This window comes from Adelges cooleyi, unplaced genomic scaffold (genome assembly GCF_023614345.1).
Source record: "Adelges cooleyi isolate 19-005CV unplaced genomic scaffold, UGA_ACOO_1.1 ACOO_flye_CR_arks_rails_tigmint_CR_PRNA_1, whole genome shotgun sequence".
Taxonomy (NCBI): domain Eukaryota; kingdom Metazoa; phylum Arthropoda; class Insecta; order Hemiptera; family Adelgidae; genus Adelges; species Adelges cooleyi.
Genome location: NW_026095751.1, coordinates 1,015,906 through 1,036,236, shown reverse-complemented (window position 1 = coordinate 1,036,236; position 20,331 = coordinate 1,015,906). Strand labels below are relative to the sequence as shown.

The 20,331-nt window shown below is 28.1% G+C and overlaps 1 protein-coding gene and 1 long non-coding RNA gene across 2 annotated transcripts in view; one reads left to right on the top strand and one right to left on the bottom strand.

The window, feature by feature from the left end:
- Positions 1 to 305: 305 nt before the first annotated feature.
- Positions 306 to 2,878, bottom strand: LOC126835303 (uncharacterized). The gene is made up of 4 exons (XR_007685182.1): positions 2,064 to 2,878; positions 1,835 to 1,973; positions 1,329 to 1,519; positions 306 to 1,236 (listed from the first exon to the last, which is right to left on the bottom strand). It is a non-coding gene; the product is annotated as an uncharacterized LOC126835303 (long non-coding RNA).
- Positions 2,879 to 15,946: 13,068 nt separating this feature from the next.
- LOC126835236 (uncharacterized) overlaps positions 15,947 to 20,331 on the top strand; it is a 65,112-nt gene continuing 60,727 nt past the window's right edge. The window contains exons 1-6 of the mRNA XM_050567690.1: positions 15,947 to 15,991; positions 18,689 to 18,755; positions 18,905 to 18,934; positions 19,002 to 19,064; positions 19,444 to 19,497; positions 19,861 to 19,890. Of these exons, the coding sequence (XP_050423647.1) occupies positions 18,695 to 18,755; positions 18,905 to 18,934; positions 19,002 to 19,064; positions 19,444 to 19,497; positions 19,861 to 19,890 (238 nt within the window). The 5' untranslated portion in view covers positions 15,947 to 15,991; positions 18,689 to 18,694. The remainder of the gene's footprint in view (positions 15,992 to 18,688; positions 18,756 to 18,904; positions 18,935 to 19,001; positions 19,065 to 19,443; positions 19,498 to 19,860; positions 19,891 to 20,331) is intronic.

Here is a 20,331-nt window from a genome sequence, read left to right as displayed (position 1 = left end):
TAGATAACAAAGGATTCCATAAGAAATACGTTCATCCAATACTTGTGCACTAAAATAAATTTTCATTTTTATAATTTAAAGTTGTAACGCGTCAATTTTAACTATTTCTAGTTCAGTATTTTTAATTATTAAAAGCTGTATTTATTTATTAACTCTTTATTATATTACACTACTGTACTATACTAGTATATTATACTGTATATATTTCATAGTATTGACTATTCTTACTTATTTTAATGTGTTCATAATATGAACAGTAAAAGTATGTTTTTTATTTAATAAATGATTGTTTTTTTCGTTGTACGAGGTATAAACAAAAATTTAGAGTGACAATGAAAAAGTACAATTTTTTTTGTTTTTGTATGGCTTTTTTAACAGTCATAAGCTTAAAATTCAATAATAATATTACTAACAAACATTTAAATACTATATTATGTTATGTTTATTATGATAATAGTAAAATAAAAAAACAAGTAACAAGATAAATAATACGCTTATAAGATACGAATAAACATTTTTATTTGCTAAATCATATTGAAAAACTAAGACTAAATAAAATTAACATATCTATAATTAACTTGTAAATAATAGAGGTACAACATATTGCTGTATATAGTGATGTATTTATAGGAAGTTACCTTGGACGGTAAAGTTTGTTTGATAATTTCCCACTAGAAGAAATCCATCTCCATTTACATATTTAAGTTAAAAAATATTTATAAGTATATTCATTCAATTTACTTTTTTACACTTAATCCAATAGTTAACATTTTTTTTTTTCTATTTTGTGTTTTATAATTTTATTTACTTTATTACTTATAAAAACTTAATCGTAAACCACTAGAAAGTTGTCAATAAATTCTGTAATAGCTAATGCCAAAACTATGCCATCATGAAAATAATTTCAAGATTTGGATTAAGACAATAACATATTTTAGAAATATTAACATTCTCAGCAGCATTTTAGATTAAATTAATATTAAATAAAGAATTCATCATTAATAATTAATAAATAATGTATAATAATTATAGATATGTTAAGTATATGTGTGTTTAAAAACTTTATGTCACTTTTAAAATGATAAAGTACTTTTAAATTATTTTATTGAATTACATTTTTAGCTGAATAACTAAATATATATAGTTGTCTAATATTTGATTTGAACTTGTGAATCCATCTTATTCTTCTTACTGACTTAATGGAAAACCGTTATCTGCAATAGTGTGCCACAGTAACTAAAAAATAATAATAATAAAAATAAATTGTTAGAGATGAATTCATAGAAATTAACTAAATTATTGCAAACTGATGATCTTATATATTTTACCTTAAAATAAAACACCTATAAATTTACTGAAAATTGAATACCACAACATTCGACAATGTATTGATGGAATTAGATTAGACTGATTGACTACAATAATATAATACACCAAATTTGACGTTGGTAGTAGTGTAGTTGTAGACAATAACAAATATCAATTTAAGTTGAGATAGTCCATATTAATATTGAACATACTGAAACATATAATTAAAAAAATTAAATAAGTTCCTTAGATACTTAAATAATTATATGGTTAAGCAACAAATATCAGTATACACATATATTTTTTATAATTATACAAGTATGATAATTTTTAAGTTAAACGTTAATTTTTAAGTAACGCATTTTAATTAAACATATTAAGTATGATAAACATAAGTAATCCAAAAAAACTTATTATGTAAAAACATTTTATATGTTCATGAATAATAAAAAACGATTAATTATATTTTTCTAATAAAAAAATGTACTTATACAATACACCTATATTAATAAATACATTATCTTACCTATTATTGATTCAGTAAATGATGATTGAAGATTCAATTTTTTCATAAAAAATTTTATATTTTTTCTTTGAATTCAGATACCAATATGTTAAAACACAAAACTACACATTTATAAGTTTCTCAGAACAAAGACATAATACTGTAAAAATAAAAGTTTTAATTAAAATATCATCAAGCATAATTCAAATTACTCTATTTATTTTAAATAACATATTATTATTATAAGTACCTTTAATTTTGATATTTGATGTGCATACATTTTATAAGTAAGGTTATAGGTTTTATAGACTTGTCACTTGAGCAAAACTCCATCTTGGTATTCACATTGATTATGGATATTTAATATCAATGTTATTATTTAAAACACAATAAATGTTGACAAGTTCATAGATCTAGTAAGTTATGATACTATATTATTATAATATACTATGAAATTAAGACGTACAAATCGCATGAATAAACAAAATGTGTCAAATTAACCAAAACATATAATTGCTAAATGCTGGAAAAATATACACAAGGTATTGATAACAAATTAAACATACCTACTATTTTATAAAATAAATGTAAAAGTGTGTAGTGGTGGTATATTTGTCAGTCGATATAGCGGTTATCATTATTATTTACTATCGGTGAATTATTTACCTAAAGTAAATAGTGTTTGGTACGGTTATGATTTTTAAACGCTACTATAGCTATTGTCAAAGTTAATTGTCAATAAATAATAACAGAGAGCAGTCAAGTGTCACCTTAATATGTTAGCGTCTCCAAGATATTTAATTTATTTTTTACACTCCCTTTAATTTTAAAACTGTGTAGCTCGTTAACTACTCAATCGATTTACCTAGTTTTTACGCCTAAAATTAAATTTAAAAAAAATAAACACGATCATCAAAAAAAAATTGGGGGTTACCATTTAAAAATCCAAAGTTGATATGGTTTTAACGCATAAGGGATGGTGTTAAAATTTTGAAAAATACATTAAATTTGTCCCACCTAATAACTATAATAGTACAAAAAAAAAAAAATTAAAAAAGTCTAATATCTTCTAAGATATTGAGTGGTCCATAGTTAACCAATCACCCGGTATGCTTAATAGTATCGGATTACAAGGAGATTATTAAGTTTTTATTCTTTAATGTATCTGACTGAATACTATTTAGGACTTATAAACGCATAATAGGAAATCGACGGAAAATTATTTTTTGGAGAGCACGATAATGTTTTTTAAAAATTGTGCATTGGTAAAAAATGTTTTAAACAAGTAAAGATACCTTCACATTAAATAAAAAATTAATTAACCCGTGTATCACGTATTTTCAAACTTTAATCTATTTATTCTATGGTGTCTTTATTTTTTTTTTTTGCTTAGCTTTGAACGTATGATTTACTGCAACTTATTATATTGATTTTATGCTTTGTTGCTGCGTCCATATTCGTTATAATAAACCTTGTTTTTACTATCATATAGAAATATGAAATCATTAAACAATATGAAAAATATAAAAATATGTTATTTTTATCTCCAAATTGGGTCAAAGCTTTAACCAAATCTAATTGGAGTACTACATACATAATTCATTTGATCTACTAAACGTATTGTAACTAATGCAAATCAATAAAAAATAGAATATTAAATAACAACTTCTTAATTCGAAGTTATGAAAGGTTTAAATTAACACTGTACTCCACCCTTCCTATAAAAATAGACCAATAGCCTTTATACGTATGCTACTGGATGAGGTTTTACAATGAAAAATATAAGTAAACCAGGAAAGGTTGTCTGATTTAGCTGCTGGCATGGTCGGATTTTTCAAAAGTCAAATTGTATTAAATAATCTTTATATAGGGCACTATCAATAAACGTTGACTACAAATGCATATAATTTGCACACGAATACAACTATTACTGTGTGTGTTAAAGATTCCATACAACGAAAATAAAAACGTTCTTAAACATCTGTTGTTTACAGCAAAACCGCAATGTTCAATAGTTACAAGCTTGCAATTGTTCTCATTCCTGACGTATATTTTTTTCTACAAGTTTAGTAATAGTACTAAGTTACAATTACCATAAACCATAGCTAGAATTGTTTTTCTTTATTTTTTACAACAGTATTTGAATCACAGCCATCAAATAATAATACATAATAAAATAATAATATAACATAAAATGTATCTTAAATATTTTATCATCTTATACTTTTTCGTCCACATGGAAATAGCGAACGCCATTGATTTAACTGATGCGGTAATTATTGCTTTTATCATCTACAATAGCGTGTAGTTAAAAAATCAATATTCAATATTATATGTTATGTTAAGATTAAAAAATATAATTCGAAACGTGTAGTTTTATCGGTTAACTTGTAGTGAAGGGCGGCTAAATATAATCTGTCCCCGGCGGCATATTCATTAAAACTGCACTGAAATTAAAAAAAAAAATATTGAAATTATATAATATTTAAATTCGTATGCGGTAAAAAAAATATATTATAATTTTAGCAACTCGACGAGATATGGGAAGCGGTAGAATATGATGATAAAATTACTCATCATAAAGCAAATGGTGAAGTCAAGAAAGATGCAGTACTCAGTCACTTAAAAAAAAAAAAGGCATTGTACAAAATAACCGACGAACAAGCCGATCTGATAACACTCAATTTGTCTAGTACGTTGATAAAGAATATTTAAAATAATAAATTTATTTATTATTATTTAACAGTAATTTCTATTCGGTAGTTAAGTAATTGACTAATTTTTACTTTGGTTTTTTACAAATATATTTTTGAGATTGTGATGTTTTTTTAAACCCAACTGTCCATTATATTATAACTATGTCAGTTAAAAAGTAAAAAGTCATTTACTCTCTGAATGGTACTTTTTCTCGCGCAAAAGTCGTCTGTAAAAGATAGTTAGCACTTAAGGAGAATACATTTTAAAATAATAAGCTCTCGTCTTTATTCTACAAATTTTACAAAACTATTTTAGATTGCACTGAATTATACATTTTTTAATCATGATTTTAGATTATCAAATAATCAAAAACCGATAAAGCAGACAAATAAAATTATCGGGTCGAGTAGGCTTTTAAAAATAAATATTATGGTCGAATATTGTGTGTAAAAACTTAATAATACTTGCAATAGTTCATTCATTAAAGCTCATAATGTTTGTTTTTATTTATACATATCTTATAATTTTTAGCTACGCATATGCCGAAGCAAACGTTTAAATTGCTTATAAATGTCGGCATATAAAGTGGACACTACAACACCAGCCAGTGGTAGATATCTCATGTAATGGATTTTTAATACATATAGTTTATTGTATCATTTGTATTTCTTTTCTAAGCATATGAAATTTGGAATGTGTCATTATTCATGTCTGTTTGATATTTATTGTTAATTTATGTTTTAAAAATTGATCTTTAATATAATTTTCTTGTATTCTTCCCGTTTTAATAAACACTCTTCTGTCTACTCGTAACCGTTGTCAGAGTCATTTAATAGTAAGTACCTACCTTAAATCTTACAATGTAAGGATAAGCAACTTAGAAGGTATAGAGCCCTGAATATAACATTGTGTTGATTGTAAAAAATAGTTAACGGATTTCAATTGTGTTTAACCTTAAAATAATTATATAATTCTTAAGAAATTACAAAAAGCCATAAGACTATATCTTAAAACCAAAATAATTAAAAAATGTCTACCTCTTTGGCGAGAAAAGGTTTTTTTTTTGTATTGCTAACGTATATTTATAATACTCTGTTAAAGTAATACTCCGTACAAATTTGGAATTAGTTCGACTATTTTTATGGTTTTAAATCATTATTTTAATCAATTTACTATTTTTTGTTCAAAAGTGAATTGCTTAATGTTAAGTTTTAGTAAAAAATTACATGTACAATGCACCTCAACAAATTCACTTTAAACTCAGTCGTGAGACCCCTTAAATCTCAGGTGTTAATCCAGATGTATTAAAAACACACTTGGTTATACTTCATAATGATGACAAAGTCCATACAAATACCGTTCATACTAAAACACTTTTAATTTATAGTACATTTTTTTAAAACATTAAAAATAATCGCTAATTTTAAAAAGTTAGTCGGCATATTTTAAATGTCTACTAGAACAATATTAGTTAAATAATGCCTATCATCCCTTGTCCATTTAATAAGTAGCGCTTTCTGTTCCTACTAATGTTATGGACATAATATTATATTAATTACTATCTTTCTAATTGTAAATCTAATATCGATAAACAATATTATCAATTTTTACTATATTCTTAAAAAGAATTTTGTTCAAGGTCAATTTCATGAACGTATTAGTGGCGGGAGGCCAACTAACACGAATCGTGAATACAAACTAGTCAACTACATCAGAATTTAGTAATGTTTTCTGTAAAAGAGTTTTTAATATGTCCTACAATCGTATCTTGTAGCTAGGTACTCTTGGAATTATAACAAAAACATGTTTTTGCAACTAAATGTTCACAACAACAGAAGTTTAAACTACGTCATAGTAATGTAAATAAGGAAACATTTACGATTAGGAATATTTTTGTTTTTCTCGAAACTGAAAACATTACCGAAATGAGGACACGATTGTTTTGCTGTTTTTAAACACAATAACATTCTGCAAAAATGGGTTTATCTGATATCCCTAAGAAATATGTTTATGCATCGTATAACAAAAAAACATACTTTTTGCCTTTAAAACTGGTGCATAAAGTATAAATAACTTTAAATGTTTAAATCAATTAGCAGTCACCTCTAAAGTTATCGAATAAAATGCGTTAGAGTTATAAAAGATGACAGAGCTTAAACAAATATTTTAAAATAAGAGTATAGTGGAGTTGGCCATTAATGGGGGTGGAGCTTTGGTTTCTATCATTGGGTGGTCTCCCTCATCATTTTAGCTTCGATGCAAAGCGAGAAGGTATTGGTTTTACTCTGATGTGTGTTTTTTTTTATCTGTATACACTGTAACTTTTTTAATACTGGACCAATTCCTTCGAGGAGCAACTCTATAAATCGCAAATTTCATCTAGTTGGTACTTTGGGGGGGTAAAAGTTGAAAAAGTTTAATTCTTCACAGACGAAAGTTGAAAAAACAAAAAAATACCGTACGAGTTTTTAAGTTAGAACTTTTACTGGCTATAGTTTCGAGAAAAAGAGTCGGATCGAGTTGAAATGTATAAGATATAATTATTTGGTATGCCCGCACACGTCAGTTTTGTCAAACTTAAACTATACCCATATTGCACCCCCCTAGGGGGGGTACAATTTTTTTGTTTTTCGGGGTTTTAGCGGTCATTTTAAAACTTTTGGGTTGAAAATTTGCCAGTAGTTGGAACTCATATGTACCCATAACATATTAAACGGGAAAAAAATTCGGCACTACAGTTGAATTTACTTTTATGTGGAGTTGTTAATGTCCTGTTTTAGGTGGGCTTTTCGGTCTTCACATTGAACAACTATTGATATAGTCATTAGTTACAATCATTTTATTAGATCAAATTCAATTATTACATTAAATATTTTGATATAAGACAAATAACCACTGTAAGCTAATAATTTTTATGACATACAATCGAATACATTTTTGCTTCGATGCGAATTAACATTATTCTTGTAAATACACATTATTGACCACATAATATTGAATTGATGTTTATAAACATCATAATAAAAAATTGTATTTTGTTCAACTGAGTTAGTCATGTAAAAACATGTTTATACACCGTATAGCAGCATAAATAATATGTTCTAAAAACATGTTTTCCAATATATTTTGCTTTTTGCATTGGTAATTGAAAAACTAGGCCACAGATATTTAAGAAAATTGAATATGATTAAAAATAAGTGTATTATTTTAAATATTCTTTATCAACGTACTAGACAAATTGGTTGTTAGCAGAACGGGTTTTCATCGGTTATTTTGTACAATGCCTTTTTTTTTTAAGTGACTAAGTACTGCATCTTTCTTGACTTCATTTAACTACACGCTATTGTATAAAACCAATAAAACCAATAATTACCGCATCAGTTAAATCAATGGCGTTCGCTATTTGTATGTGGACGTAAAAGTATAAGATGATAAAATATTTAAGATACATTTTATGTTATACTATTATTTTATTATGTATTATTAATTGATGGCTGTGATTCAAATACTGTTGTAAAAAATAAAGAAAAACAATTCTAGCTATGGTTTATGGTAATTATAACTAAGTACTATTACTAAACTTGTAGAAAAAAATATACGTCAGAAATGAGAACAATTTCAACCTTGTAACTATTGAACATTGCGGTTTTTCTGTAAACAACAGATGTTTAAGAACGTTTTTTTTTTCGTTGTATGGAATCTTTAATACACACAGTAAAATTTTATTCGTGTGCAAAATATATGCATTTGTAGTCAACGTTTATTGATAGTGCCCTAAATAAAGATTATTTAATACAACTTGACTTTTGAAAAATCTGACCATACCAGCAGCTAAATCAGGCAACCTTTCCTGGCTTATATTTTTCCTTGTAAAACCTCATCAAGTAGCATATGTAAAAAGGCTATTGGTCTATTTCTATAGGGAGGATGGAGTACAGAGTTAATTTAAACCTTTCATAACTTCGAGTTAAGAAGCTTCGAAGCTTCTAACCAATTTGGAGATAAAAATAACATATTTTTATATTTTTCATATTGTTTAATGATAATAAAAACAAGGTTTATTATAACGAATATGGACGCAGCAACAAAGCATAAAATCAGTATAATAAGTTGCAGTAAATCATACGTTCAAAGCTAAGCAAAATAAAAATAAAGACACCATAAAATTAAATAGAACTGATATTGTCCTAGCCTCAGATCAAGTCTACCCCTTTTTATTGTTTCGGATTGTTCGCACCTCATCACAGAAGACGAAGGTGTATGTTCCGCAAATAGTTCAAGAAAAGACAGGAATTGTCTTTTCTCACTCCGAGCTCAAGGAAAAACACCAGAATCAGGTAGAATTATGATTAATAATAATGTCATGGTCAATAAATAAATCTTAACGTTCCTTTTCATTATAGATTCTAAAGTAACTAGGGATATTATCTATAATTATTAATATACTAACACAACAAATTTCTTTTGTAATTTGTATTTGTACTTTGTTTAGACATAAGAATAATCAGATATATATAAAAAAAAATTTTAAAAAAAAATGTTGCAATCATTATTAAATACTAACCTAACTCGTACTAATCACTAATTTTATGTATTCAAAAAATGTAATCATTGCTAAGAACTAACCTAATTATCTTAATGTATTCAAAAAAAATGTATAACTAATTTTTAAGTACCTATTGTAAACTCTAATAATATGTAATGATACACAGATATGTAATCAATATTATAAAAAGTATTTCAGTTAATATATGCGCGAAATACTTTTTTTTTGTAAAGGGGAGGTGTTGCATGACTGCTAAATTGAATAATTGTCACATAATTATTATAATACTTAACTTGACTATACCCTGAATATTAATAATACTATACGCAATATTCAACTTTATGTAAAACCTAAACTGGTTCCTTTATACTTTGCACTTAACTAAAGGTTAACATGATAATAAACGAATGTAAAAACAACACTCAATATTCGCATAAATAAATTAAATTGTATTAACTGTACACTATGTAGTCAACAAGAGATTGTAAAAATGTACAAAAACACAGTAAATATTGCACAATTATATGTAAACCGACAATGTTCCACGTATTGTAAATAGGCAACTCGCCAAATGATGGCATCACCATCAGACAGGGACCAACGACCCGGATTCACACACGGATTGAAGATTGCACAATGTCGTAAAAGGTCAGCCAGTGCGAGAGCAACGTCCACTGCCATGACCACGTTTGTAAAATACTTAACTTACATTTGTGCTATTATTTGATAGTATTCTTTCTTTATTTTGAACCAAAAAATCCATCTTCAGCTACAACAACTTTGTGTTTTGGTATCTGCAATGGTCGCAGGCTTAACAACAATAACATGTGCTATTAAAACGAATATGAGCGTAGTCATAGGTGCTATATTTCAAAAGTAAATACAAAGCGTAAAATCAACCTAATATTACAACTTAATAAACATAATATTCAAATTACATAATACGTATAGTGTAGTAAATGCCACACTTTAGATGGTTTTTCCCGTCTATACATTGATTAAAATTTAAAATAAAAAAATTTTACTTTTACACCATAACATCATTCTCCGTCGGTTTTCTATCGTACGCTTAAAAGTCTCACATGTGTAGTATCTAATCACATACTCTAAGGCATAAGAGCTTTAGAATCTTCTTTATATTAACAGACATGAAGACCCTTAAATAAAGATATGATTATCATCTATTTACACCCATCCTCTTCTAACAGAATTACGGTCTGTGGTCAATAATGTGTATTTACAAGAATAATGTTAATTCGCATCGAAGCAAAAATGTACTCGATTGTATTTCATAAAAATTATTAGCTTACAGTGGTTATTTGTCTTATATCAAAATATTTAATGTAATAATTGAATTTGATCTAATAAAATTATTGTAACTAATGACTATATCAATAGTTGTTCAATGTGTAGACCTAAAACAGGACATTAACAACTCCACATAAAAGTAAATTCAACATTAAATAACAACATCTTATTTCGACTGCCCCAACGAAAAGGGTCTAATCTCGTTTTTTGCAACTTTTCAGGATGAACCAAACAAACATTCATATTTAAATTCTGATTCTGTTTCCAAACTGATATGTTAAAAACAGAATAGGAATTTAAATTTGAATGTTTGTTTGGTTCATACTGAAAAGTTGCAAAAAACGAGATACGACCATTTTCGTTGGGGCAGTCGATTTCGAATTTGTGAGTTATGTGGGATAATAATTAGATTTCGGAAAATCGATATAACTTGATATAGAAAACATTATAATATTGATTACACAATTTTTTTAATCATATTCGATTTTCTTAAAAATCTGTAGCTAATTTTTTGTATTTACCAAAGTAAAAGGCAAAAAATATGGGAAAACAAGTTTGTAATACATATTATTTATGTTGCTATAAAAAACGGCAACACCTGAAGCTCAAAAAGGCAACGACCGCTAGTTTAACTATCCGAAAGAAATCAGAGAGCTTGTTCAACAAAAGCGGCGAGCAAGACGAATTTGGCACAGAACTCGACACCCATCCGATAAAACCGAATGGATTCAAGTTAGAAAATTGCTACATGATAAAATCAAAGAAGTGAAAAATGAAACATTTAAATCGTATTTGTGTGGCTTATCTGCAACAGCCGATTCCGATTACTCGTTATGGAAAGCTACAAGACGATTAAAAAGACCTCGCGTTCATATACCACCCATCCGAAAGGAAGATGGCACTTGGGCGCGCAGTGAACAAGGTAAAGCTGAAGTATACGGACATCATCTCGAACGTGTATTTCAGCCAAACGACATAATTTCTGAACTCGACAGCATTCAATGTCAGCCACTCATTTCTACAAGAGAAATCATACGGCACTTTACACCACTTGAAGTAGCCCATTAAATCGATACCAACATCAACACGAAAAAGGCACCTGGATACGATGAGATAAGTCCACGCATCCTTAAAGAGCTACCTAAGAAGGCAATCATCCACCTTAATCACATCTTCAACGCCGTCTTGCGACCGAAATTTGTTCCCGAGCAATGGAAAAGAGCGGAGGTAATTATGTTGCTTAAACCTGGGAAACCGCCCGAACAAGCCACCTCTTATCGGCCGATATCGCTTCTACCGTGTATGTCAAAACTATTCGAAAAACTTCTTCTTAAGCGTCTTAGTCCACTTATTGAAGAAAAACAACTCATACCAGATCACCAGTTTGGATTTCGCCATAAACACTCGACCATCGACCAAGTTCATCGCGTAACGAACGCGATCAGTGAGGCGTTGGAAGAGAAAAATTACTGCTGTGGTGTATTCCTTGATGTGGCCCAAGAAAGTTTTGATAAAGTTTGGCACAAAGGTTTATTACTAAAACTGCAAGAGTAGCTCGCACATACATGGTGTGCACTTCTCAAATCATATCTGACTGAAAGACAGTTTCGTGTTAGATACGAAGAAGCGACCACTAACTGGAAGAGTATATCATCTGGAGTACCTCAAGGTAGTGTTCTCGGACCTATTTTGTACCTAATCTATACAGCTGATATTCCAACTAATGACGACACAACGATAGCTATGTTTGCCGATGACACGGCAATACTGTCAACCAATAAGGAACAACAAGCTGCGACCGAGATCCTACAAGTGACAATCAACAACGTTTATGACTGGACAAAGCGTTGGAAAATAAAAATCAATAGTGACAAGTCGGTGCACGTCAACTACACGCTACGTAAAACCGTATATATCCCAGTCACGCTGAACCAACAGATAATCCCACAAAACGATTCAGCAAAATATCTGGGAATGCACCTTGACTCGCGACTTAACTGGAAACATCATGTACGCCAGAAAAATGTGCAAATCAAAGAAAAAATGCGCAAACAGTATTGGCTAGTTGGGCGACACTCCGAGCTAGACCTAACCAGCAAACGTCTCCTGTATGTATGGATCGTTAAACCGATTTGGATCTATGGTATTCAACTGTGGGGTTGCGCCAGTAAGTCTAATACTGAACTCGTCCAACGTTGCCGGAACGTCGCTCTTCGTACTATTGTTGCAGCATATCGGTATGATAAGAACGACATCATCCACCGCGATCTAAAAATAACATCCGTGCAGGATGAAATTACCCGGTTTGCCCGCGAACCCGCAAAAAGACTGGAGCTTCACTCAAATACAGCTGCCTTACAGCTCCTCGACAACTCGCAAGACATCAGACGACTCAAACGACTGAAGCCATTCGGCTTAGTCTAATTATTAGATTAAGAATGGGACTACTTCACTGGAAGTAGAACCCCACACATGTTTTGCATATGTATATATATATTTTACTCAAATGTATGTATCAATACTCTTTTGATTTATATTTATAAAGATTTTTAATCGTTTAAATAAAAATGCCCTTAGGCACTTAAAAAAAAAATCGTAAATGTTTCCTTATTTACATTACTCTGACGTAGTGTAAACTTCTGTTGTTGTGAACGTTTAGTTGCAAAAACCTATTTTTATTATAATTCCAAGAGTACCTAGCTACAAGATACGATTGCAGAACATATTAAAACCCTCTTACAAAAAACATTACTAAATTCTGATGTAGATGACTAATTTTTGTTCATCCTGAAAAGTTACAAAAAACGAGATACGACCATTTTCGTTGGGGCAGTCGATTTCGAATTTGTGAGTTATGTGGGATAATAATTAGATTTCGGAAAATCGATATAACTTGATATAGAAAACATTATAATATTGATTACACAATTTTTTTAACCATATTCGATTTTCTTAAAAATCTGTAGCTAATTTTTTTTTTTTACCAAAGTAAAAGGCAAAAAATATGGGAAAATAAGTTTGTAATACATATTATTTATGTTGCTATACGATGTAAAAACATGTTGTTACACGACTAACCCAGTTGAAAAGTATCAGATTTGATTTCTATGAATACGGGGTGATCCACTTATCGTGAACCACTCAACATCTCATAGGGTTTAATAAGAAATTATAATTTTTTTTAATTTTTTTTTTTATACAATGTGATCTCAATTTTCTACAATTGTTTTTGTTTTTACCCCCATCCTAACTTGGTATTTTTCATAGCAACTTTTGAAACTCAAATGAACGTTACCATTTAAGTTAACGTTAAATTTAAGTAATTTTTTTGTTAATCTTTTAAATTGAGAATAATGTATTTAAAATTTTGACTAGTCGATAACCAGTTTCTGATAACTATTTTTGAAGTAATTGAAGTTTCAAGTTAAGGGCAGGAGGAAAGGTGGAGTGTAGGAATATTTTTATCTGCGCGCATTTCCCAACCGCACTTCCCCTCCTACCCTAACTTTTAAACTCTTATAACTTTAAAAATAGTTATCCGAAACTGGTTATCGACTAGTCAACATTTAAAATACATTATTCTCAATTTAAAAAATTAACAAAATATATACGTTACCATTTAAGTTTCAAAAGTTGTCAACAAAAAAACTAAGTAGGAACGAGGGTAAAAACGAAAAAAATTGTGAAAAATTAAGATCACATTGTATAAAAAACAATATGAAAAAAATTGTAATTTCTTATAAAACCCAATGAGATATTGAATGGTTTACCATGTATATAGAGAATAAAAGGTGATAAAGTTTGATGAGAGAGACCATCTAATGATAGAACCCAAAGTAATTTTTTAGCTACAAAAATATGTCAGGTCTTAAATTGTGCTAAAATAAATCGAGAATTAGATAAACATAATCTAAAATATTAATTCAAAATTCTTATTTATCTAACTTGCAATTATTAAGGTGTGTTGAAACTTTTTGAAATATCGTTTTATTAATTTCGAACTTGTTAGTTGTTTTTAGGACAAAAATTGTATGTACCTAGGTATAGCGTTATAACTTAATTTTTAAAAAAAACATCATAAACCCTTCCCATTCAAGGGTTTGATAATTTTTAATCTTTGAGCTTATTTTAGGGACTTAAAATCAGAATAGAGATATTTCTGAAAAAAATGTATAACTTATTCAACTTCTTTAAAATCTGTGGCCATACTTTTTTAGTCCCAGTGGAAAAAGCAAAAAATATGCGAAAACACGTTTGTAACATATATTTATGTTGTTATACGGTGTATAAGCATAGTGTTACATAGATATCAGTTAAACAGATTTTCGATTTCAAGTTAACAGTTAAACTAGTTGGGAAAATATTTCTATTCACAAATTCAACAAGCAATAACAGTAATTTTTTATTTTTTTTAATTAAAGAATATTTACACTATACAGGGCATAATGAGCAAATAGTAACATTAATATGTATATACAGGGGGAAAAAACCAGTGATATCGTATGATGAGAGAGATCATCCAGTGATAGGACCCAAAGTGATAGTAATTTTTAACCACCTCAATAGGTCTTAAATTTTTAAAAAGAAGCGAATATTAGAAAATAACACTAAATAAATAACTCTATATATATTCACCATATACCTAAAAATACAATTGTATGGAAGTATTGCTTTTATAATGACTTTTAGCGATATTTAATATTTGTACATTTGCATCGAAGCATTTTGTTAAAAAAAGATTTTATTACCTATTTCCTTTTGTAATAATACATTGAAAACGGTTAAATTGACGACTTTACTGTGCTCACTTCATTAAGCTCCGTCACAGTTAATTGCCAACCCCAAAATAATCATATTTTTAGTTAGTATAACATCTTTTCTATGGGGACAAAAGGCCGATTAAATATTATATTCGTTTTCAACATTTTATTATAAATGTTTATACTTATTTAATAGATCTAACTAACTTTCTAAAAGGTTAATAAAAAACCAGTCCTTTTTGGGGGGGTTTTAAAGAAAATGGTAATTTTCACATAGAAAAACAATTGAAATCCTTCTTATAGATAGATCAGAAAATTACTTTTAAGAACTTCATTTTTTATCAATCATCCGTCATAAGTCAAAGGAAAAAAAATATAAAAGTTTTATTTAAAAAAAAAAATGTATAATGTTTCTTCTTAAAATTAATCAGCATAATATTTAAAATCTCTACCAGATCAATAATTACAGTCAATTAATGTTTATCCTTTGCTCCTTAATAAATAGCGCTTTTTAATTCCCTTAATGATGCGGACATAAAATTATATTTACTAGCTCTCTAATTATAAATCTACTATTAGAGAGAAGTTTATTAAGAATTATTTTCCCTAATGTATTCATAAGGGGAGGGGACTACAAAAAATATTACATGCTTATTATAATACATGCTGCAATCGTATCTTGTAGTATTCTTGGCATTATAGCAAAACTATATGTGTACAACAACAGAAGTTTAAACTACGTCAGAGTAATGTAAATAATGAAAAATCTCGAACAAAACATTCCTACTTAAAGTTAATACAATCTCATGGACAAATCCGCATAGTACGTTTAGTCTTTCTGTTTCGTTCGAACCAATATCAAGCATAGTAAGTATATTTTCAAACCTTGAATATCTTTATTTATTAGACATAGTTTTTGGGTTTCGAATAGCGGTGACATTGAATCGTTAAAGCATAGTCATTAATGTACAAATAGATATTTTAATAAAAGTTTAAAGAATATGTTCGGGCGTTATCTCGGCAGCCGCCACTCCACACCACCCGCAGTGCCCATCAACACCGACCGTACCGTATCACTACTATCACTGCACTACCGTCTACCGTACCGCATTTTTGCTGATACTTCACCGTTTGTTGTGCTTTTTTTGTTTCTCGTGAACTGGACCGTTTTTGCCTTTGAATTCGCTTATTCGACCGTTTCGAATTGTACAGACAATCTTCGATACCTATCGACCGACCTATCGACCGACCAGCCTGCCGCACCTGGACTTGCACCACTGTAAATATACCTATTTGTTTGGCATTCTCGTATTATATTGTGTTAGTTGTTTAAGTAATAAACTTACTAGCTGTAAAATTTAGCAAGCTGGCCAGTGTGTAAGATATTATTGTATATAGTTGTTTTCTGAATAGTAGTTTTGTTATAATAATTTGGCTCTGTGTTATTAGTTGTTTAACCCCCCCCCCCCTATACAGTCCATATATATATATATTTACCGTACAGAATAAATATATTACGTACTGCTATGGAAATATTTTTAAACATTAACATGTTAAAATAACGTTTAAAACATAGTTATTAAAGTGAGATGTAGTGTTTACAAATCAGCATCAAAGCGTTTATATGAAAGCGATTTTATCACTTGTATTAATAATAAATGTTGTAGACCTGTGACATCTTCGTCCCATCTATGCTTTGATTCCATTCTGCCTCGACCCTACTGTACTAGTCCTCTCGGATAAAATCGCTCGGTACTAATGAGTAATATAGAGTGCACCACATTTAAAAAATTACACTTTAGAAGGTAATAAAAACCATTGCTTTTTAGAACAGATTTTTATTTTTATTTTTGACGTTAGAGTGTTATTAGGTGTAACATGCGCATGCGCAATATCAATTTTTTAACTCCGTGTTATCTACATTGTGGCTAAGTTTTTTTAATACCTCATTCGGAAAGGTTACGTTTCATTCAGAAACTGACCAAGTGTTACACATACAAATACAAATAAAAGAGCAGTGTTGCTCATGAAAGTAAGAGTGAAGTGAGGTTATGAACTAAAGAAATAGCAGATTTGGCTACAATGTAGATATCACTACTTTGACAAGCTACCTTTTTTAGGAGGGGGTTTTGTACTTGGCCCTTTTTCACTGTTAGGTTTATGTTGGAGATATCATTCCTTGGTGGGAGCATTTTGAAAATTTTAATTTAAAATAACAGTTATAGATTATTTTTTAACGTTAAAATACGTTAATATTTCTTTAATGTAATATTTAGTTGATTTTTTTCAACGTAAAGTATAAACAAAAATATGAATTTTGTACCAATAGATCGGCATAGGCCAAAATTTAATAAAAACTATTTTATGCCAAACATTAAAAGAAAATGTTCTCGTCACTGTAATGAAAATATGTAGCCATGCAGAAAAGAAGAAACCACCTGTTAGCCACCTATGTAAACTAACAAAGGTACACTGCAAAATATATTTCGATTTTAATGTTTCGGTCGATTTGAGTCCATAGACAAAAGGCAAGAAAATCACATCAATACAGTTAAAAAAAGTGATCATTTAAAAGTTTAGTAATCTTGTAACGCTTGACCCTCTGTTGGGTTCAAGAGTTTACCTTCCTTCGCTCCGAAGGGGAAAATGTTTATAATGTTAATTTTAAATAAATTATAGACGCAAAAGTTTGGTTAAGTAATAATTGGTTTTATTGAATGGTAACGTAGATTTCTTCCTATAGAATAATAATAATAATAATAATGATAATATGTAATCGATCCGTCCCGTAGGACGGATCGATTACATTATAAATGATAACGTTAACATAAATAATACATCATAAATGATCTTAATCATTTATGTAAGTAACACTATCAACTTTAAGAGTTTTGCAAATTGTTATTTGAATAAAAATGTATTCGAATAAAATGTTTTTGGTATCATTATTACACAATGTTCTTGAATATAAAGTTATTTGATTAAAACATTGTTTTCCTATATTAAATGGTTTTATATATTTTTTTAATTTATAATATATTAGATGTATACGGAATAATATTTTTAAAACAAATTCAAATTATTCATTTATTCGAATAAATGAATTCGGAATTTTTAAAATATAATTTTTTTTTAATTCTTTGAAGAAATGTACTTGAATAATATGATGAATACTGAGATAAAGTTTTTTTCAAATGATGCAACACTGCAAATAATTTAGGCAAAGTTTAAAATCATTTTTTTTTTAATGCGTAGTTTAGATATAGAATTGTATTTAATTTTTTGCGATTTAAATAAATATTATGTCCAAATTTTTTTATTTTTATATTTTTAATAATGTATATAGTAAAAATAAAATTATATAAGTGTGTTTAAAATAAAATACATGTTTAAAAAATTAATAGTAATTACGGTTTATTATACCATATATGTATTTAAGAGTGTGGTAAAAGCTTATAGGACTTTTTCTTTTTTTTTTTTAATGTGAATTAACGACGTTTACTTATATTTTTTTACCAAAAAATAAATAGCTAATACTATCTTTAAATTTATTATTTTTTACAGAGAAAAATGAAACTCTTTTGGTTTTTAGTATCATGTGTCATTGTAATTGTTTCAACAGATGAACGAAGTAACTATTTTGTTTTCATACTTATGTATTTGATTTAGAGAACGAATTATAGGAATTCAGTATTTTCTATTATTATTTTTATTCGATACTTACCTACTTACGGTAGTAGAATATATAAAAAAAAAATGTATATTTCTCTTTTTTTTCAGCGGATTATAAAAGATCCGTCTCCATTACAAGTCAGTAGAATTTTTATTTTATTTAAATAATGTTTTTATAAATATTTTTTTAAATTTTGTATTACAGATAACCACTTATACCGTGCTAATGGAATGACTATCGCAAATACACAAACTGGTTTAATGGAAAGTAATATATATTTAAAACTAATTCACTAATACATTTTTGTTTTGTTATGTTTAGCCAACAGTCGACCTATTTATAAATTAAAAATTAAAGTTTATAAAAACAGTTTAGAAAGGTGCACGAGATATATAGAATCAATTTTCTTAACACTGTCTGACTTGTTAAATATATAAATATCAAAATATTTATATTTATATTTAGTAGTATTATAGAGGTTTTTATAATTTAGTACACTTGGCTTTAGGCAGTGACTACTCAATCTAATAGGGGGAGTATCAGTAGGGTAAATTGTCAATACAAAATATATGTTGTAAGCAAGTGTTTACTCTGATAAGTTGTAAATTTATTTAGAGTTGGTTTAAACATTTTTTTTTTATTTCAGATGCATTGGAGCATGTAATTGAACAAATTGTAGATAATGATCATTATAGTTTAGGTAGTTATAATTATATTATAATATAATAAATAAATGTAAAAGTAATTCAACATTCAACTAAAATTCATCTTTAAAAAAAATGTATAAGTGATATAAATTACACAATTTTCTCTAAATACAAAATTTTTATTTTATGAAAAAAATAATGGTAGCTGTCGATTTTATCTAATAATAATATTTTATTCTAATTGCCACATCTGCTTCAATTTGGTCATTATATTTTCTATTAAATATTATTGAGCCAAGGATATTTCTTCCACGTTACTTATAAATTGTTTTTCCTACCTTGAAAACCATCTTCTAGTTTATAGTAGAATAGAAAAGGAAATTCATGAACATTAATTTATGTAATTTTAATTTTAGAATTTATGAATAATATGTTCGCTGTACCGGGTAATATTTTAAAAGAATATAATAGAATTAATTCCATACAGTTGTTTGATATTCGTTGAGTACGCAATATTTTTGTTTTATATTCAGACTTAATCTATAATGGAAGCTTTTCTGGTAACTACAAATTTATATACCATATTTACAGAAGTTTACACAAATTAATTTTATTCTATACATATTATAGAGGATAATCATAATATTAATACAATATGCATACATTTATATATAGTGGTTTGAATCACAATGAATAAATAATTACAATTTATTTTATGTAAATTTACAGTTACCGAGGAAATCCAAAATGCGTTACGATTGCAATTACGTGTTCACACAGGCAAATATAAAATTTACAACTGTTAATTTATCGCTTCGTGTTTATTGAATAAGCCTCTATAATCCGTTCGATGTATAATTTAAACATAAATCGAAACGTTACTTTTA